The following is a 20,288-nucleotide window of genomic DNA, read 5'->3' as shown; positions in this document are numbered from 1 at the left end:
CGCCGCGTCCTCGCGTAGCTGGCGGGCGCGGCGATAGGAGCGCCGGGGGGTGCGGGGGCGCGGGGGGTCTAGCGCGCCGGCGGCGGGGCGCGGGGTCGGCCGGGCGCGCTCAGTCCCGCCGCGCGGCCTTTCTGCTCGGCTCGTTCCTCTGTCTTGCGCCGTCTTCATGACACTTCTGCGGCTTACTTTGTGAGGTTTGGAGGTTTAAAAGGGACCTGGAAGTTGTCATTTACTAGTGTCGCCCCTCCACACAGCTTTTGAGGCGTGGTGGTGAGGTCTGATTGTCCGGCACAGCCAGTAAATATCCAGTTCTTAAAACAGCCCGGTTACCTAGCCGCCGCAAGGAGGGGCGGCCCCCTTTTGTCCTGAGCGAAAGGTAGGCACCTGTGGGTCAGGAGGTAAGGCCGTGGAGGAAGGGTTTGAGAAAAGGAGGGATGGAGAATCAGGTGCTGAAAGAGGGGAAGACACTCGAGAACTGTATGTTCCGAACTCACACATAATACATGGGAAGTGTAAATGAACTGAGTTGGAAAAGGGAGGGGGAGGGAGGAGAAGAGGAAGGAGGAGACCTTGAGACAAACTGGACCGAGTTAGAGGCATGATGGAAGGAACTGAGACGTAGAAAGGAAAAAGAAAAAATAACCTGAGAGTATATTAATTCAGGACATATCAGAGGGGAGCTGGGACGGAAGGTAGTTAGATGGAGATTAGATCGGTTAGCCAGAAATGGTTTAGGAAAGGTTCCCTAAAATAGAAGAGTAAGGGTAATGAAGGGGTTGGAAGGAAAGAGGGGAAAATTCCCTTCCTCTTCCACGAACACCTTTCCGGATCATGCGTTCATTCAGCAAGCATTTGCTGAGTATCCACGGTGTGTGCCAGGCGCAAGATTCCTGTTCTTTGGAACCCCAGAGTCTAATGGGAGAGAAAGACCTGTAAACGAATAATGGCAGCCTTGTGACAAGAGCTGCCATGAACACTGTAAGAAGGCTCTGGACTAGAGGCGCCTGGGTGGCTCAGTTGGTTAAGTATCAGACTCTTCACTTGAGGTCATGATCCCACAGTTGGTGAGTTTGAGCCCCAAGTCAGGCTCTGCACTGAATGTGGAGCCTGCTTGGGATACTGTCTCTCCCTCTCTGTCCCTTCCCCAGTTGTGTTCTGTCTCTCTCTCTCTCTCTCTCTCTCTCTCTCTCTCTCTCTCAAAATAAATAAATAAACTTAAAAAAAAAGAAAGAAAGCCCTGGATTAGATCTAGTTGGGGAAAGGAGACTTGGAAGTGTGTTTCTAGGTTTCCTAGAGGAGATACTATGTGAGGCAACACTTGGAAAGTGAATTGGAAAAGAATACCGGGCAGAGAAAGTATTTGCAGAGGGCTGGAGACAAGGTAGAACAAAGCCTTTCAGCATGATTAGAGTCCTGGCTTTCAAGAGAGGGACTATCAGAAGAGAGGCTATTGAAATTAGGTCCAAATTTTGCAGGGCCTGGCAAGTCATTTTAAGGAGCTTACAGGTAACCCTACAGAAGATGGACAGGTTTGAAGGACATGTTACATTTGAATCTTAGGAAGGTAACTCTGGCAGACTGTGGGAAAAGAATTGGCCTGAGAGAGTATAGGGCCCCTTATAGAGGCTTCTGAAATAACCTAGGTGAGAAAATGCTGAAGGCTTGAAATAAGTCAGTGGCAATAAGAAACGGAGATGAGGGGAAGAATTTGAGATGTTTGGGAACTTCTAGCACTGAACGTCACACAGCACTGCAGTCTCCTTGTTCTGTCTGCATACGGGCACAGCTGAGCTTGGCTTTACAGCGGGACTTTTGTATTCAACTTTGTATCCGCAGTCACTCTTGCTGAAAGTTAGCAGTATGAATTTGCAAATGCAATACTAGGAGGAATATGGAGAAGACGAGAAGAAAGGAGTATGCCTAGGAGAGTGCTGAGAGGAAGACAGTGAAATGCAGGAAGTCTGTGAATTGGAGTGACCGTTCCCCACCTCTTCTTTGGTCCCCAATTCCTCGCCCTCCGGAGACTCCGGGATCTACAACCTGCGTCCGCTTTTCCCGCCATTCACGGACGGCTCCGCCTCCCTATAGCTCATTGGCTAAGAGCTCGTCAACACCAGATCACGCCCCCTTCGTGACTCCGGCTGTGTTTCCCTGCCTCTTCCTCCCTTACTTGGGGGCCCGCCCCCATCTGCTAGGCCACGCCCATGCCGGAGTCTTCCCCGGAGGCGGGCTTCCTTGGCCCCGCCCTCTCCTGGGGAGGCTCCCGCCAGGGGGCGCCGCGCAACCCGCCGCCTGCCTCCCGCCCGCGAGTCTGGCGCACACACCCCCTCCGCCCCGCAAGCCGGCAGCTCGGAGCCCGCCGGGCTGCGCCGGCTCCTGCTCCGGGAGGGGTCGGCGTCCCGGATGGCCGCGGCAGGGTCTAGGACGCCAAGCGTGTAAGCCACCGGGCATCATGGAGGCAGAGCAGCGGCCGACTACGGGAGCTGGCGAACGGGCGACCCCTGGGCTGGAAGCGGCGCCTCTGGCTGCTCCGGCGCCTGTGACCGCGGCCTCGGGACCGCTGCCCGGGTCTGGGCCCGAGCCCAAGAGAAGGCAACTCGGGACGCTGCTCCAGCCCACGGTCAACAAGTTCTCCCTTCGCGTGTTCGGCAGCCACAAGGCAGTGGAAATCGAGCAGGAGAGGGTCAAGTCAGCGGGGGCCTGGATCATCCACCCCTACAGCGACTTCCGGTACTGGGGCCCCAGCAAGGAGGGCGGGGGACACAGATCCCACCCCCATGGGCCGCGACACGGAGGCAGGGCACGCCTCACCCTCTACAGACTCTTCGTTTCCGGCCCGGGGGTCCTTGGGTGGGACAACAGAGTCACTTCCCCCAGTCTAGCCTGGGAATTCTTGGGCGAGGGATCCCCAGCCGGAGGTCTTCAGTGACTTGACACCAGAGGAGACACCAGAGACCTGGGTTTACCGTTTCAGGAATCCAGAACTCCACCTGGACCACAGAGACTACTGGAGTTAGGGACGACTGCCTCCTGCAGTCCTGCCGGCTGGGGATCTGGGAAATTATGCCATGTTCCAAGGCTCGGGGTCAGCCTGAGGGGGAAACCGAGCTCTGCTGTCTCCTACCCCCAGCACCTGCCTAGTTCAACAGGGCCGACTACCAGGAAAAATAGAGACGCTGGCGGGGCGCGGGCCGGGGATGTCCCGGCTGCGGTTCTTGCCGCTGTCCCTGGTGCTGAAGGCGGGATGTAGCGGGACAGGGCCGGGACTCCCAGCGATTGAGGAAGCAACGGCAGGGGCACCCTCCCAGGTGCCTATCAGAGGGACCGAGGGTGGAGGTGGGGCCATTTCACAGTCCCCGTCAGGCTGTACCTCTACATCAAGGTCGCTAGGGGAGGAGAGCAGCTCTGTCCTTGGGGGAAATGAAGGACAGCTTTTGGATGAGGCAACAGTGTGTCCAAAGCACCTCAGGTGGGGAGCAAAATGAGCAGGAAAGATGAGGTGTGGATCAGGAGCCTGGAAACACAATTGGAGACCTGGACATCATTTTGAACCCACAGACATACACACTCCCCAAATGTTCCTCTTTCTCCCATTGTTCCTTTCTCTCCCCTCTTCTTTACTGCCTCATCCCTACCCCACCAGTGCACCTGTTTTAGCCTCCTGTGATCTCCCCCCCCCCATTTTACCCGCAGATGTGTCCCCAGAAGCCGTGTATTATCATGCCGCTTCTCTGTCTTCTCTACTGCATCACCCGCTAAGCTTGTGACTGCCTGTGAGTCAGGCTGTGAAGATGCTCCATGGCTGGGCGAGCCCTCTCCTCTCCCCTCCCCACCCCTCCCCGCCCCTCTCCCCCCCTCCTCTCCCCTCCCATCCCTTCCTTTCTCCTCCCCTCCCCTCCTTTCTCCTCCCCTCCCTCCCCTCCCCTCTGCTCTCAGCACACAGTACAGGACTCTCCAGTGGCCCAGGAGGGAGGGGAAGGGAGGGGTCAAGGATTTGTTGTTGATGGAAAGCACACGGTCTGAGGGGCTTCCTGGAGACCTGGCTTTGGGGACCCCTGTGCTTCTTTTAGAAGCTGAAGAGATTGATTTTGTAGTCAGAGTCGGAAAGGGCTGAGTCCTGAGTTGATACTGCAATTAGGTGTGTCCTGGAATTAAACCACTCTAGCTAACGCTGTTTTTAACCACTTCAGACTTCTCTGCATGAAAGCTTCGCTAGCTTCCTCCCGACCTCTCCTTTCCACACTTTCACCACAGCAGTGTGGCTCTCCCCTGCCAGTGCCCTTGTCTGGGCTTGGCCAGAGCGCCAGCCGGCACAGGGAGATTAGGGAAGGAAAGGCGTGCAGAGCTTTTAGCCTCGCTGCCTCAGGATCTCCTGTGGAGCTTCTCTATGTGCAACCCTGTCTGAGGTGCTGGGGAGGGGGGTGGGGCGTCCCATAAAAGCTCAGTTCGGATGGGAGGCAGAACAGACTCCCCCCCCCCCCCGCCCCATACCCTGACACAGATGAGCAGATCCCAGCAGAGAACCAGGAACTATGGGTCCAGCTGGGTTGGGAAGGGAAGGAGGGGTGGGGTGGGGAGGGCTGGGGAGGGCGTGAAAGCCTAGACTAGGAATGGGCAGAGAGCTGAGATGGAAGCAGCAGCAACCTCTTCAGAAATCTGGGAACAAAAGGTGGGTGAGTCATAAAACCAACCAGTGCTTGTATGGCACTATCGTATCCATTGTCTCAGTGTGTGTGTTTTCAACACTCCTGGGAGGTTAGCACAGGGTAGTTTATCTTTTTATTTTACTTTAAGATATATAACATAGTGACATAAATCATGTACATGATATTACGTATATATTATACGTATTAAGCAGGTATATGTATCTGTACCTATGTACATATATACAGCGAGGATGTATACATAAAGTAGGTGCGTGTGTATAGCAGGCATCTGGGTAGGATAGTGTATAATGATACATCATGTTGCATATATATTCAAAACGCACGTGTGTGTATACATACATATATATACGTCTACGTGCACACACATGTGTATATGTCATTCCAAGGCACACCCCCCTGTAACGACCATCCAGGTCAGGAGAGGCTAGGTTGCTGGCACCCCAAAGCATCCTTACTGCTCCCACGGTCCTTTCCGCAACCTACTTTTCTGACTTCTGAGGCACTCATTTTCTTACTTTTCTTCATAGTTTTGCCACTTTTCTGTGAATTGCTAAATACTGCAGTTTAGTCTTGCCTGTTTTTGAACTCTGTACAAGTGAACTCATCCACTGTGTATCCTTTTATTTCTCGTTTTGTTCAACATTGAATTTGCAAGATTCAGCATGAGGCTGCCGTTGGGTGGTGTCAGGGTTGTCTATTATTCTGGGGCGTGAGTATACCACAGTCTATATTCACCTACTGTGTTTATCTTATTTATCTGCATTTTTCTACGGATGGACGTGTGGGTCATTTCCAGATCCAATGCTGCTATGAACATTTCTGTATACATCTCCTGGAGCACATATTTCCCTTGAGCGTGTGTATGCTCCTAATGGAATTGCTGGGTGGCAGGGAATGCAAATGTTTAGCTTTACTAGATAATAGCAAACTGGCTTCCCAAATGGTGGTCCCAGTTTACATTCCCGCCAGCTGTAAGTGGCCATCCCGTTATTCGGTAATCCTTGCCCGCTCTTGGCTGTATCAGACTATCTGCCGTTTGTCTGGTGGCTGGTGAAGTGTCATCCTGGCCTTCCTCCCCACCCCACCCCCACCTTAGGTTTTACTGGGACCTGATCATGCTCCTGCTGATGGTGGGGAACCTCATTGTGCTGCCTGTGGGCATCACCTTCTTCAAGGAGGAGAACTCCCCACCTTGGATCGTCTTCAATGTCCTCTCTGACACTTTCTTCCTGTTGGATCTGGTACTCAACTTCCGCACAGGCATCGTGGTAGAGGAGGGTGCTGAAATCCTGCTGGCCCCTCGCGCCATCCGGTCTCGCTACCTGCGCACCTGGTTCCTGGTCGACCTCATCTCCTCCATCCCCGTGGATTACATCTTCCTGGTGGTGGAGCTGGAGCCACGACTGGACGCCGAGGTCTACAAAACAGCGCGGGCCCTACGCATTGTGCGCTTCACCAAGATCCTCAGCCTCCTGCGGCTGCTCCGCCTCTCCCGCCTCATCCGCTACATACACCAGTGGGAGGAGGTGGGGCAGGGAGGTGGGCAGGGGGGCTCGCAGGCCCCTCTGGGACGGCGCTATGGGTGGGGCTCCTGGTGATGCTACGGGGTGAGGCAGCTGGGTGGGCTGCCTCCAAAGTGGGTGGGTCAGTAGCAGGGGCAGAGTGAGGGTTCAGGGGGTACCCCCACACACACACCCGGAGGTGAGGAGGGCGGAGCGCAGAGGCTGGAGGAGCGCTTGCAGGTTAGCTGGACTCTGGAAGGAGGGAGTGGGAGACATTGGAGTTCCAGCGGCAGGGGAGCAGGATTTAGGGGTGCAGAGTGTGGGCTGTGCAGTTTCTTTGCCTGTGATCGTATCCCAGTTTACTATACGCTATAGGAGACTGGGTTTTCCTCTTCTAGAAGATGAAAATGTTAAATATACTTACACACGATGAGGTGTATCATAAGGATAAAAGCAAATAATACCTGTAACTTAATACCTCCTAGAACAGTGCCGGGGACATAGGAAGTTGTCAGCGCGTTTTCTGTGAGTGTTACTGGAGGGAAGGGGGCTGTTGGCATGAATCCTTGCACACGTGCCCCGAGGACATGACACCGGGAATGCCCTCTCTCCTCTTTTCCAGTGGGCACAGCCTGGGCAGCTTGTGCAGTAGATTTTTTTTGAGTTTCTGCTGTGACACTGTGTGTGATTCTGGGCACGTGACTGGCATCGATGCCCTCTCTGTAAGATCAGAGAGTAGTAACACAGCCAACTCTGTATGAGCTGTATGTGTGTGCTGTAGAGCTCTGTGCAAATGAATAATAGCGCATTTTAAAGATCCGTGGGGGCTGGGGCTAGAGAGAAGTTCAAGGAGAGAATTGGCAAGGCCAGGAATAGAGGAGGACCGGCGGGGAGGGGTCCTGCCCACAGCCGCCGTTCCTCGGAATCCTCAGATCTTTCACATGACCTATGACCTGGCGAGCGCGGTGGTTCGCATCTTCAACCTCATCGGGATGATGCTGCTGCTGTGTCACTGGGACGGCTGCCTGCAGTTCCTGGTCCCCATGCTGCAGGACTTCCCCCCTGACTGCTGGGTCTCCATCAACCACATGGCGGTGAGGACTCCCACGACTCTGCCTTCCGGGCCCTCGAAGGGCTCTTGTGCTTGAGTAGCAGGGCCGAGCACTGGGGCCGGAGACGGGAGCTGCCGAGCGAGGAGGTGGGGAGCTGAGGGTGGGGGAGGCTACCTACAGGAAGTGCTTTTGTGTTGGAGGGAGCAGGCAGGGCGGGAAACCTAGGCAAAACGGACCCCCCCCCCCCCCCGCCGCCCCAAGCTGCGGGGAGGCCCCCAGAACCAAACTGAAGTGCCTCCTGGGAGGCCAGTCTGAAGCAGAAAGGGGCACACAGAAGGACCGCCAGAGAGGGAAGGCGGGGGGGGTGGGCAGGAGGACACGGAGGCTCTGAGGAGGCTGTGCCCAGCTGTGCGGTACACTCTGCCCTCCAGAACCACTCGTGGGGACGCCAGTACTCCCACGCCCTGTTCAAGGCCATGAGCCACATGCTGTGCATCGGCTACGGGCAGCAGGCACCTGTCGGCATGCCCGACGTCTGGCTCACCATGCTGAGCATGATCGTGGGCGCCACGTGCTACGCCATGTTCATCGGCCACGCCACTGCCCTCATCCAGTCGCTGGACTCCTCCCGGCGTCAGTACCAGGAGAAGGTGAGCAGGGGCAGGAGGAGGAAGGGGTGGGCCTGCAGGGGGGGCCAGGGGCTGGGCAGCTCAACTTGAGGCCTGTGCTCCTGCTCCTGTTGGGTCTCTGTGTCCTTCCCTGCCCTGTGTCCGTTTGTCCCATGCCCGCGTGTGTAACTTCTTCCTTGTTTGGCCCTATGTCCCTGTCCCTGGGCCCCTCCTCTGCCCATGTCTGGCCTTTCCTGTCACTGTGCTGTGTGTGCTCCCCGTATCCACTGCTACCCACATGTCCTTCTGTGGCCCTGTGTACCCCCTCCGTCTCCATGTCTCACCCCCTCCGGGTCTGGCCTGTGTCTGTGATCTTTCTTCCACACGTACCCCGCCACTGCTCCTGCCCCACGCGTGTCCCCGCACCCTCTCACCCACTGCCGTCGCCCGCCCCCCAGTACAAGCAGGTGGAGCAGTACATGGCCTTCCACAAGCTGCCCGCCGACACTCGGCAGCGCATCCACGAGTACTACGAGCACCGCTACCAGGGCAAGATGTTCGACGAAGAGAGCATCCTGGGCGAGCTGAGCGAGCCGCTTCGGGAGGTGGGACTGGGCCCCGGAGGGGGCTGTGCAAGGACCGGGGCTTCTGAGGTGCCGTCTGGGGTACGGGCTCCTGGTCAGCAGGTGCACCTATAGGGAGCGGAGCCTGCGGAGAGCCTCGTGGGAGGCCAGGCCTTGGGGGGGGGGCTTTTAGGGATTAGGGTCTTTCTTGAAGGTCTTACAGGGGTGAAGGATACGCGGGGAGGGCCTGCAGGGATCTCTGTTTGGGGGGCACGGTCCTGCGGGGGATTACGGGGGAGAGCTCTGGAGGCAGGAGTGAAGGGATGGTCCCAGGCCCACTGAAGCATCCCCATCCTTTGGCAGATCATGACCCCAGGGGTGGGGCCTCTGGAGACAGATGAGCTCGATGGGGGCACCTCGCGGGAGGGGGCGCAGCCTGCCTGACAGGCCCCTCCCCTGCCCAGGAGATCATTAACTTCACCTGCCGCGGCCTGGTGGCCCACATGCCACTGTTCGCCCACGCCGACCCCAGCTTCGTCACAGCGGTGCTCACCAAGCTGCACTTTGAGGTCTTCCAGCCAGGGGACCTCGTGGTGCGCGAGGGCTCCGTGGGCAGGAAGATGTACTTCATACAGCACGGGCTGCTCAGCGTGCTGGCGCGCGGTGCCCGGGACACCCGCCTCACCGATGGATCCTACTTTGGGGGTCAGCAGGCCTCAGGGAGGGTGGGGGGACTGGAGCAGGGGACAGAGGGCAGTTGCTCCCCTGGATCACTGTTCCTGCCTGGCTGTGTGCAGAGTTAAAGACTTCTAGGCCTTCCCTAGGCCTCCTGAGTCAGAACCTCTGGGCCTGGGGCCTGGAGCTCTGTGGCTTTAAATAGCTTCCTAAGAGATTCTGATTGGTAGCAGCGGGGCCGGGGGTGGGGAAAGTTCCTGGGCCACTGGGCCTTCTAAGACCCTCAAGCGGTGAAGTCTGGGGACCCTGAGAGACGAAGGAAAGACAGGAATCGAGCCATACTGTTCCAGGGGCTTGAGTTGGACGGTTCCCTGGTGGGGTGCCCTGTGGGGAGGGTCCCGGGACCCAGGCTGCGTCAGTGGAGGCTGCCCCACCAGATGTCCTCTCTCAGGCCCCAAACCACCCCTGCTCGCTAGCATCCCTGGATGCCCTTTGCCCTTTGGCACTGCTTTTCTCCTTCTGGGTTGCCCTTGGACTTCATGCAAAGGGGTGGGAGGGGCAGGTACACAGAGGGCACTGCCCCAGGCCTGCCCCTCGGACCAGAGCAGAGGAGGTGGCCGGGAATGGAAATGACTGGAATAACGGAGCTAGCAATGCCCACCTGTGTGCCAGCTTTAATCTGGAGAGAGTGAGAAGGATGGAGGGAGACGATGCTTGGGGCGTCTCAGGGCCTTGGCCCCGGGCAGGGAGGGGGCCGGGTCAGCTGCCGCGGGCCCGGTGAGAGGGCGTTCTGGGGACCGCGGTCCTGAGGGCCTCTTCCCGACTTGGACAGAGATCTGTCTGCTGACGCGGGGCCGGCGCACGGCCAGCGTGCGCGCCGACACCTACTGCCGCCTGTACTCGCTCAGCGTGGACCACTTCAACGCCGTGCTGGAAGAGTTCCCCATGATGCGCCGGGCCTTCGAGACGGTAGCCATGGACCGGCTGCGCCGCATCGGTGAGCCTCGTCCAGCCTGTCTGCCCCCGGTCCTGGCTGCGTCCCCGCCCCGCCTCCCCCGCGAGGGGCCCCCAACCTCCCAGGGCCCAGGCTCCGGCGCTTCGGCATCACGCCCCGGCCCGCGCCATTCCCGGCAAATGCCCCGCGAGGCCTCCGGCACAGTGTCCCCTGCCCCTGGAGAGATGGCCCCGTGTCTCTGTGCCGAGTCCTCCTTCCCTCTCACCCTCTCAGAGACATCCTCTCATCCCTGACCCTCCTTCTCCACCCCTGCCTCCCAACCTCCACCCCCTCCCCCCATCCCCGTCCTCGTCCTCTCCTTCCCATCCCTCACCCGCTGCCGCCCTCCGAGTTCATCTTCTTATGCTCCTGGTCTTTGATACCCGACCTCCAGCTTGGACTCCTTCCCCATCTCCAATCTCTCCCTCCCGGGACCATTTCTAGGCAAGAAGAATTCTGTCCTGCAGCGGAAACGCTCCGAACCAAGTCCGGGCAGCAGCGGGGGCACCATGGAGCAGCACTTGGTGCAGCACGACAGGGACATGGCCCGGGGCGTTCGGGGCCTAGCCCCGGGCACAGGAGCTCGGCTCAGCGGAAAGCCAGTGCTGTGGGAGCCCCTGGTGCACGCGCCTCTGCAGGCGGCCGCCGTGACCTCCAGTGTGGCCATCGCCCTGACTCACCAGCGGGGCCCTCTGCCCCTCTCCCCTGACTCTCCAGCTACCCTCCTCGCTCGCTCTGCCCGACGCTCAGCAGGCTCCCCGGCCTCCCCACTAGTGCCCGTCCGAGCTGGCCCTCTGCTGGCCCGGGGCCCGTGGGCATCCACCTCCCGCCTGCCTGCCCCACCTGCCCGAACCCTTCATGCCAGCCTGTCCCGGGCTGGGCGCTCCCAGGTGTCCTTGCTGGGTCCCCCCCCAGGAGGAGGTGGACGGCGACTAGGACTTCGGGGCCGTCCCCTCTCCGCCTCCCAACCCTCTCTGCCTCAACGGGCAGCTGGTGACGGCTCTCCTGGGCGTAAGGGCTCGGGAAGTGAACGCCTGTCCTCCTCAGGACTCCTGGCCAAGCTGCCAGGGACAGCTCAGTCGCCCAGGCCATCAGCACCTGAGCCAGCTGCCCCCCGGGGCCCCCAGCTCTCTGCCAACATGTGAAACCCTTGGGTAAGCTCTTGGGTGCACCAGTGCGCGCCCGAGGGCAGATGCCTCTTGGGGAAGGTCAGGGAGACCCGAAACACGGCCCTGTGGGAATATCTCCCCAGGAGATGGCCTCTGTCCTCAGCTCGGGCACCCTGCAGCCTGCCTGACATCCTCCTAATCCACTCACCCGTTCATCAAATGTACTGAGCGCCTACCACATTCAAGACACTGTGCCAGGCGCTACATGTCCTCACTGCCAAGTAGAAGTGACTCTGAGGCCTCCGAGCAGGGTGTTCTCCTGGGTTAGTCCTGCCAGGCGCAGGCTCAGCCCCAGGCCCCCGCCTCACGAAGCACAAGTCCTTGTCCCCCCCCCCCATCACTGCCAAGCAACTAGATGTCTCTGTTTCCCTGCCCTTGACCCCGCAGGAACCACCTGCTGTGGGTTGACTTCTGTCTCCCTGGCACAGCCGGGCACTGCCAGTCACCTGTGCCTCCGCTGCTGTCAACAGATGTCTTGGCTCCCCAGCGTGGGCACCCACCATCACTGCCGTGTGTGGCCCCTCCCCCTCCATACCTCCTGCCCCCCCCCACACACTACTGTGGGAACACCTGTCTCCTGTCAAGTTCGCTGCACCTTCTGTCCCTGTGGTACAACTGTCTTTGTAAACTGGGAGCAGCCTCTTCCCTGCCCCAGTGGTGTCCCCCTTGAGGCCAAGGGACGGTTGGCACGTCCCTATTTAATGTGCCAGCCTGGATCCCCCAGGTGGGGGGCAAGCGGCTGAATCCTTAGGTGGCCATTTTTTTCTTTCCTTCCTCCCTTCCTTGTTTATTCTTATTTATTCAATCATGTAATAATTGTATTTATTCATTTGCTAGTTTTATTTATCATTAATTCATTTTATTCAGCCATTCCGTTATCCCTCTCTCCCTCCCTGTCCTTATAGGGTCCTCGCTCAGCTCTATCAGCAGGCAGCAATATTGAGCCCTCTCCCTACAGGGAGCTGCAGAAGGGTGGACTCTTGCTTCTTTTAAGGGTTTTGTTCGGAGTTTAGAGTTTACCAGTGGTGAGAGAGTAAGGGGAGGACCCGAGACATCCGAGCCCGGGGAAGGGCAGGCCCGTCAGTACCTTTGCCTTCGCAGGCACAAGGGGAACCCCTTACCCCACGTCCCAGGCCCCACATCTGCTCTACAGTAGCAGAGAATGCAGGGCCAGGACCCTTAGTCATCCTTCTCTTGGGTGAAGAGTCCTGGGTTTTAGAATCACTCCCAAACAGCTGGGTTTAGAAAGAAACTAGAGATACTTGTCTTGGCTCCTGGTTTGTGTGGGGACCAAGGTGGGCAGGAAGGAATGTCTGGGTGCAGGAAGAAGCCGTGGGGCCTCTGACCCAGCAAGGCACGAGGTGGGCATGAGAACAGCCAGGGAGCGGCCTACTGGTGAGGACAGTGACGGGATGAGCCCACGCGGCTCTCTGTGCTCCCCGGCACTGGCCTACCCCAGTTTCCCCCAGAACGGTGGTGCTTTGACGTCACCGTGTCACGGTGAGGAAAGAGGTGGCATTCTCCCCAGGAGATGCACGAGGGCCACACTGAGGGTATCAGACTGCATGGATATGGAACATTTTTTAAATGGTGACTTTGTGGAGACGGTGGACATGATGGCCCTGTTCCCCTCCTCCCCGCAACCCCCCCCCCACCCCAGTATGGGAAGCCCAGAGGAGTAGAATTAACCAGTTAAGCTAGGATTAAAGGCTCAGAGCATCTTAGGCTGAGAGCATTGGGTGCAGGGACGGGAGGACTGGTGCTTCCAGATGGCCAGTGCTTAATTGGACACAGACTTAAGGGGCCTGTGTGAAATGGAGCGGGGAAGGGGCACCCTGGGATGGGGCTGGATGGCAGATGTGGCCTAGGCAGGGAGGGAGGAGAGCAGAGAAGATGGCCGTGGGGCCGTAGGGGTGTGGGGTGGAGGGGGTGGGGGTCCGGGTTGGGCTGTGTCAGCGGGGCACGGCATCTCAGGACACGCTCAGCACCCGCATGATGTTGGTGTAGCCAGAGCCAGGTCGCCAGCCTGTCACCACAATCACCAGGTCCCCAACGCGGAGGAAGCCATGGAGCTTTCCTAGCAGGGGTGCGGGAGGAAGATGACCATCAGCCGTTGGGGGACGCTGGCCAGCCCCACAGTGAGAACCAGCCGCCACCCTCGGTCTCCTCCAGTGCACAGTGTCCCATAGGTGGCGCCACAGAGAGTGTGGCCGCCGCAGGTGTGCGGCACACCCGGGCGGCTCAGTACTGGGCCTGCTGCCAGTGCTGCCACGCCCCCGGGAGGAGACAGAGTATGCTCACAGCCACACAGCTGGGGGGACGGGGTCCCCCTTGTACTCTCACCTCTTACTCCTTACGTCCCATCCAGCTCCAGCAGCGGCGGCTGGGCCGACCCCGCTCCCACTGCCCTCCTCAGTGTGTCCCCTGGCCCCCGGAGGCCCAAATAGCCCGGTGTCTTAGTGACCTTCTCAGGGAAAATCTGGGACCAGAGGAGGGAGGCGAGGCCCTTCGAGTGGGTGTGGAAAGTGGGGTCGGGGGCCTGATGACACAGACCTAGGGCTGGGTGGGGAGGAAACCGAGGTGGCTCACCACTCTCAATGCCAAATTGGACCCGGTGATCCACGTCGTCTGCCCAGATGGCCTCTGGAGGTTTACTGTAGAGCACGGGGAAGACCCCTCGGAACAGGTGGGCCTGCCGGGCAGCCTGGGCAGAGCGGGTGACGGCAATGACCATTGCCCGAGGTCGGTACCGAGACAGCAGCTGTGCTGAGCTGCAGGAGGTGGAGAAGGTCTCAGAACAGTGAGGCAGTAGTGAGCCAGGAAACAAGAGTTGGGGTTCTGGTCCCAGGTGTCACAAACAAGCTGTGTGGCCCTGGGTAAGTCATCATATACCTCCGGGCCTTGTTTTTCTCACCTGTAAAATGGGCATAAGAATGCCTGCCCTTCTTACCACATAAGGAAGATAAGACGCAATGAAGGATATGTCAAGGCAGATAATAAGAAACTTCTGGAGAAACATGAAACCCTATCATACTTAACTCACAAACGTCTCTTGTTAATCCTGACGACTCCACGAGAAAAAGTGGTCTATAGAGCCTGGGTGACTTACCCGAGGTCTCAGGGCCGATTTGAGAGCAAAGACTTGAACTAAAACCTTCTGGGACCTTCTGGAACACTCAGCACTGTAAGTCTTTGTGGGGTGAATGTAGAGGACTTGCTCAGGGGCCCCAGATGCCCAGATGGCCTGGAAGCCAATGTGCCCAGTGATGTCACACTGCCCTTCCAGCTCCCTGGAGCTCACTAGCACAGTTCCTGCCGTGCCCAAGGCCCGCCCCCGCTGGCCTCCCGCTCTCCCGGAGCTCCCTCTGCTCTGGCCCCAGAATTCTATCCTTCGTCCCTGATGACAAGGCCGAACCCAGGCCCGGGGCCCGTCCCAGTGTGCCCCCGACCCAAAGCTCTCTCTCGGTGCTGCCGGCGTCCTCCTTACCGGCCAGACTTGCTCAGCACGACAATGGCAGCAGCACAGCACTTGAAGGAGGCCTCCACCGCGCCGATGGCAGTGACCTCGGTGGGATCCCGGCTCAGGGGCGCCACCCGGCGCAGCTCCTCAAACAGCTGCCGGTGGTAGATGGCAGCCTCGGCCTCCCGGGCGATCTGCGAACACCTGGAGGTCAGGCGGGGGCGAGGCGCTGGAGCCCGGAAGGGGCGGGGCTTCCGGCGCATCTGTCTCGGCGGGGCGCCCCCTACCGCGTGCTGCATCTTTACTGCCTCCACGGGAAATTTGCCCTTGGCGGTCTCCCCCGACAGCATGATGCAGTCCGCCCCGTCCAGCACAGCGTTTGCCACGTCGCTCGTCTCTGCCCGAGTCGGCCGGGGCTTGGCGATCATGCTCTCCAGCATCTGGGGGACATCTGGGCGTCAGAGCTGTAGCAGTCACACTCTGCCTGGGGTCCCTGCCCGAGCTACTTCTCTGCCACTCTCAGAGGGCCCTGAAAGCCAGGGTCACAGCCACGAACTGTGTGCCTCTGGCTGTCCCGTTTCCTCGTCTCAAAACGCGGGCTCACAGTGTCTCTTCCCAGCTCGGTCGCTTGAGGATCAAACACTGGACGGCAAAATGTGCTAGAGACCGAAGGTGAGGATGTTCACCCTCCCCCAGCCCGGAGAACGCGCGGGGCCCCCGAGGGCTCACTCCAGACCTGCGTGGCACACACAACAGGCTTGCCCGCCAGGTTGCAGCGTCCGATCATCATCTTCTGAGCCAGGAAAACCTTCTCAGGTGGGATCTCGATGCCCAGGTCTCCTCGAGCCACCATGATGCCGTCGCTCACCTCCAGGATCTCATCAAACCTGGGCGGTTGGGGTGTCAGGGCTGAGGAAGGGCCAGGAGACGCCAGGGAGAGGCAGGCTGGAGAAGAGGCAGGGCTTTGGGGACGGCTGGGGCCTGGTGGGGACAGGGACCAAGCCTCACCTCTTCACGCCTTCGTGGTTCTCGATTTTGCTAATGATCTTGATGTTCCGTCCTTCCGGCCCCAGAACTTCCCGGATGGCAGCCACATCACTGGCTTTCCGCACAAAGGAGGCGAACACGATGTCTACCTCATGCTCCACCCCGAAGCGCAGGTCGCGGGCATCCTGCTCGGACAGCCCCGGCAGGTCCACCTGGGCTCCGGGCAGGTTCACGCCCTTGTGGCTGCCCAGGACGCCGCCGTTCTCCACGTGGGTCTCCAGCCCCTCCGGGCCTGCAGGCATGGAAAGAGCCAGCGTAGGTCAGGGGCGAGCCGGGGGCAGAGTCGTAGAGGGGGGGGGGGGGCACGGGGCGTGGGCCCCCAGGAAATCAGGAACCCGTGTCCTATTGTCTGGCCACCTTGGGGCCTGGGCCGTGCACGGAACAGGCACCGGTGGGCGTCCGTGGGAGGGACGACGAACCCGGCAGTCCGGCCCCAACCCGGGTCGAGCCCTCAAGCCTGGACCCCGGGGGCTCCGGGGACGGGTGGGGGAGGGCGCTGGCCAGGGGCGGGGGCGGCGGGTCTACGAGGCGAGGCGAGGGGGCCAGGGAGAAGGAGCGCACCCCGCGTCCCCGCGGCTGGGGCGGAGGCCCATCCGCACCGATTTTCTGCACCTGGAGGGAGATGAGCCCGTCGTCTATGTAGATACGGCTCCCCACCGACACGACCTTGACGATATTGGGGTAGTCTACCCACACGGTGTTCGCGTCCCCCCGCGTCCGGAACGCCGGGTCCACGGTCACCAGCACCCGGGAGCCCTTCACTAGCTCCACTTCGGTCTCGGGGCCCTAGGGGCGGGGCCAGAGGGGCCGTGAGACCCGCCCCCGGGCCCCCCCACCCCGGCCCCGCCCCAAGCCCCGCCCCTCTCACCCCCTGCAGGACCCCGGTGCGTATCTCGGGTCCCTTGGTGTCCAGAGCGATGGCCACGGGTCGGTAGCTGAGCGGAGAAGTTGCAAAGCTCTGCACGGCCTCCCGGATGTTGGCGATGGACTGAGCGTGGTACTGCGGACCAGCGAGCGGGCGTTTCAGGGGAAGGTCGCCAGGGCGCCCCCCCCACCAACCCCGTCCCGCGCAGGCCTTGGACCCGCCCACCCGGCCCCGCCCCGCCCCGCACCTCGTGGGAGCCGTGCGAGAAGTTGAGGCGCGCAATGTTCATCCCGGCCTTGATCATCTCCTTGAGGCGCTCCACCGACTGCGAGGCCGGCCCTGGAAGCGGGGATCCGCTCAGGCGACCTTCTTCCCAAAGCCGGGGAGGGGGGGGGGGTGGGGGGTGGGGGCAGCAAACCCATCACCGCGCCACGGGAGGCCGGAGACCCGACCTTTATTCCCTGAGCAGCCTCTACTCCCCCGTCAGCAGCTCTGCTCCCTCTGCAGCCAACACCTGCCTCCGGGGGGGGGGGGGGGGGGGGGCGCTGTGGGGGGCTCGGAGGGGAGCGTCCTCAGCCGGGCGGCGATGTAGATGCTGCAGGGCGGGGGTCCCCCGGCGCGGGAGGGGGCACGGCAGGAGACGGCTGCCGGGTCGGGCATTTGGGGTCCGTCTGGGCCTTTGGAGCCGAGAGGCCTTCTAGGCCCGAGCGAGCTGCCCTGCCCCCCTCCCTCCCCTCACCCCCCCCCCCCCCCGCCCCCTGCTCTACCGACCTCCCCAGCCCGAGCCATCCGTGCTCTCCTCTCTACTGGAGCGTTCCCATCAGCATGGAAGCCTGTGTTCTCGGTTTCATCACCAAAGACCCTCTGAGCCCCAGTTCCCCTCCGGCTCCAGCCCTGTCTCCTTGCTCTCCTTTGAAGAAAAACTCGTCGCAGGAGTTCTCCGAGCTCGCTGCCTCTGGTCCTACCCCCCCCCCCCCCCCCGCCCCCTGTTCTTCCTTGTTCGGGCTCCAGTCGGCGCTGGCCTCCCGCCTCGCCGGCACCTCTTCCTGCCAGGGTCACCGGGAACCTCGGTGTCGCTAAATGCGGCCGCTGGCCCCTCGGCAGCACCTGACACGCGTCCTCGCGTGGCTTCCAGGACGCGCCCCTCCTGGCTTCCTGCTCCCGGGGCGGCCGCTCCTTCTCTGCCTCTCTTGCTCCCCCCTCCCCCTCGCCCTTCACATCAGATGCCTGATTCTCTTCGCTCCCTTGGTGGTAGTCTGGTGGCTTCAAATGCCATCTAGATGCTGGCACCTCCCACATTTATATCTGCCACTCGGACCCTGCCCCAAACCCAGACCTGTGTTTCTGGTTGACTCTGTGCCCCTCAAACTCCCCCGCCCCTAGCGAGCTCCTATCTCCTCCCCTCAAAACCTCTCCTCCACCGTCTTTCCTGCTCAGTTGATAATGGGACCTTCTAGTTGACTCCTCTCTGATTCCTTCTTCAGCCCCACCGCCACCCCAATCTCCCCAGTACAGCCAGGGCGGCCCTAGTGCAGTGGGAGACCAGTCATTCTGCTCATTGCTGGGCCGTCGTTTCCCACTTCTCTGGGTGGGGGGACCCCACTCAGACTGTGACAGTGGCTACCAGGCCCTACATGGCCTTCTTCTCTCTAACAATACCTTCATCCGGCCACTCTCCCCTTGATGTCTTCTAACCGTCCCAGCCTCTTTGACTCAGGGCCTGTGTGCTGGCTGCCCCCTGGTCTGGAACTCTCCCCCACCCGCCACAGACACCGCCCTCCTCACATCTCCTTCCGTCTCTGCGCAGATCTGATCTTCTCCCCGCTTGGGACGGCAGCCTGCCCCCCCACCCCCCGCCCTTGGGTCCCTTCCTCCACTCCATTTTTCTTTTTTCCATTGTTCTTATCACTTTTTCACGTGCTAAATATTTACTCCTTTTTAAGTTATTATGTTTAGCCTTTTTCCATTTTTATTATTTTGAGAGAGAGAGAAAAAGAGCACCCATGGCAGAGGGTCAGAGCGAAGGAGAGACAGAATCCCAAGCAGGCTCTGCAACAGCGCAGGGCCCCATGTAGGGCTCGAACCCAAAAGCTGGGAGATCGTGACCTGCAAGAGTTGGACGGTTAGCTTAACTGACTGGGTCACCCCGGGGCCCCTACAGTTAGTATTTATTGTCTCACCCAGCTGGGTTGTCAGCTCCCCAGGGGTCGGGATCTTTGTCTGCTTCGCTGATCTACCCCCAGGGCCTGGGCCTGACACCTTGGCTACCAAGCCTCAACAAGTGTCTGTTGAATGAATGACCCAGCCTGAGGTCCGGGAGGCTGGGGGGCGGGGGGGTTGCTTACCGATGGTGGCAATGATGCAGGTACTGCGGGCGGCCACGGGCTCCGAGTCGATGTCCAGCAGGCACAGGTGCTCCAGGAAGGTGTCCGCCATGGCGGCCGACAGCTGCTGCCGCTCGAAGAAGGCGGTGCCCAGCTCGCGGGCCAGGTGGGCCCCACTGACCCGCCGTAGGTACCCGGCTGGCCCTGCAGCAGAAGAGGGCTGTGTGGGCCCCCGCCTCACCCCCCCCCCCCCTTCATCCCAGCGCTGCGCTCCCGCCCTGAGCGCTCCAGGTTTCCCGGGGTCCTTCCTCGGGCCTGGGCACTCTACATGCATTATCCTACCTAGTTCCAAGGATCCTGTGGAGCGAGTACCGTTACGTGCTCTACAAGTGTCCCCATTTTCCAGAGAAGGAGACAGGGGTTGAGGAAGATTAAATAAATTGCCCCAGATCATAGAACTTCTAAGTAACAGAGATGGGATGCGTGTCCGGGTCTGACCCACTCCGGCCTGCCCTCACAACCCCGACCTCCCGCCCTTCAGCTGCTGACTTCCCTCAGCCTCGGCCCATCACCATCTCTGGTCCACACTGGCTGCTCGTTGTCCAGAATCACCCAGTCCCCTTTCCTAAGGTTCCCGTTTTCTTCCTTCTAATTGGTGGACTTCCCGAGCCCCTCCTCTGAGTTCCCCAGCCCCTTCAATGCTACTCTGGTCCCAGGGTCCCCGGAACTTGACCCGGCCCAGGCCAGAGGAGCCCCACGTCCAGCCGCACCCTCCATGCTCCCGGGTGCCCTCCTGTCTCTGGGTGTCTGCCCCACACTGTCTGTGGCCGAGGCACGAGGCACGAGGCTAGGGAGCAGTTGTGCGTGCTGGTTAAAGTGTCACCACCAGGGGCCAGAGTCCAGGTAACACGGGCATACCCCGTGGTTCCCGTGCGGCAGGCTCCTGTGTGCTCTGCCTACAGGCGCTGGGAAAGAGGCTCAGGCCAGGGCCCAAAACTTAACACCGGGGAGACTCCAATAAACACAGACCCCCCACCCCCCACCCCTGCCCCAATGCCAAGGCCCTCTCGGCCGGCAGCAGATGTCTATTATTTGTATCTCTACCTCCGCTCCTGATTTCCACCCTCGTTGCCTCCTATGCAGTGGCTTCTGTTGCCTCTCCTTACCTCCTGGAGCCCCGATCAGGATGGTATTTATGAAGTCCCTTAGGGAATTAGAGATCCTTGACCAAAAGTCCTGGGGTGGCACATTCTCCTGGCGGGACATGCTACAAAGGAAGGGACTATGTGTGGGGTGGGAGCATGGGCAAACTACTGTCTTATCTAAGGGACCAGAGAAGAGAAGAGGGGCACGCCCTGCTGG

At 60.1% G+C, this 20,288-nt stretch overlaps 3 protein-coding genes across 8 annotated transcripts in view; 1 reads left to right on the top strand and 2 right to left on the bottom strand.

Annotated features, from left to right (window-relative positions):
• Positions 1-14,600, bottom strand: part of SCAMP3 (secretory carrier membrane protein 3) — a 30,016-nt gene extending 15,416 nt beyond the window's left edge. Inside the window, exon 1 of one of the 2 annotated variants that reach the window (XM_058701953.1) lies at positions 14,582-14,600. The gene's annotated coding sequence lies outside the window, so the exon portion shown is untranslated. The remainder of the gene's footprint in view (positions 1-14,581) is intronic. The other variant, XM_058701952.1, reaches the window with a different exon arrangement.
• On the top strand, positions 53-12,059 carry HCN3 (hyperpolarization activated cyclic nucleotide gated potassium channel 3). 3 transcript variants are annotated; one of them, XM_058701936.1, is made up of 9 exons: positions 53-376; positions 1,837-2,730; positions 5,764-6,193; positions 7,102-7,263; positions 7,653-7,871; positions 8,288-8,434; positions 8,857-9,097; positions 9,900-10,064; positions 10,506-12,059. In XM_058701936.1, exons 2-9 carry the CDS (start codon positions 2,453-2,455, stop codon positions 11,204-11,206), a joined length of 2,343 nt encoding a protein of 780 aa, XP_058557919.1. In that variant the 5' UTR covers positions 53-376; positions 1,837-2,452; the 3' UTR covers positions 11,207-12,059. The 3 variants fall into 3 exon arrangements, with proteins under 3 accessions (XP_058557919.1, XP_058557920.1, XP_058557918.1); XM_058701937.1 differs by having other exon boundaries at positions 53-1,064; XM_058701935.1 differs by lacking the exon at positions 53-376 and having other exon boundaries at positions 1,226-2,730.
• Positions 12,047-20,196, bottom strand: PKLR (pyruvate kinase L/R). Of its 3 annotated transcripts, none has more exons than XM_058701942.1 (11): positions 20,093-20,196; positions 18,948-19,130; positions 16,850-16,941; positions 16,606-16,737; positions 16,337-16,523; positions 15,699-15,969; positions 15,427-15,577; positions 14,978-15,130; positions 14,718-14,884; positions 13,820-14,001; positions 12,047-13,307 (listed from the first exon to the last, which is right to left on the bottom strand). In XM_058701942.1, exons 1-11 carry the CDS (start codon positions 20,190-20,192, stop codon positions 13,201-13,203), a joined length of 1,725 nt encoding a protein of 574 aa, XP_058557925.1. In that variant the 5' UTR covers positions 20,193-20,196; the 3' UTR covers positions 12,047-13,200. The 3 variants fall into 3 exon arrangements, with proteins under 3 accessions (XP_058557925.1, XP_058557926.1, XP_058557923.1); XM_058701943.1 differs by lacking the exon at positions 20,093-20,196 and adding an exon at positions 19,697-19,809; XM_058701940.1 differs by lacking the exon at positions 20,093-20,196 and adding an exon at positions 19,269-19,649.
• Between the last annotated feature and the right edge of the window lie 92 nt (positions 20,197-20,288).

The sequence above is a fragment of the Neofelis nebulosa genome, chromosome 15, assembly GCF_028018385.1.
Source record: "Neofelis nebulosa isolate mNeoNeb1 chromosome 15, mNeoNeb1.pri, whole genome shotgun sequence".
Lineage (NCBI taxonomy): Eukaryota > Metazoa > Chordata > Mammalia > Carnivora > Felidae > Neofelis > Neofelis nebulosa.
Note: the sequence above shows the minus strand (reverse complement) of the source record. Positions and strands in the feature narration are given on the sequence as shown.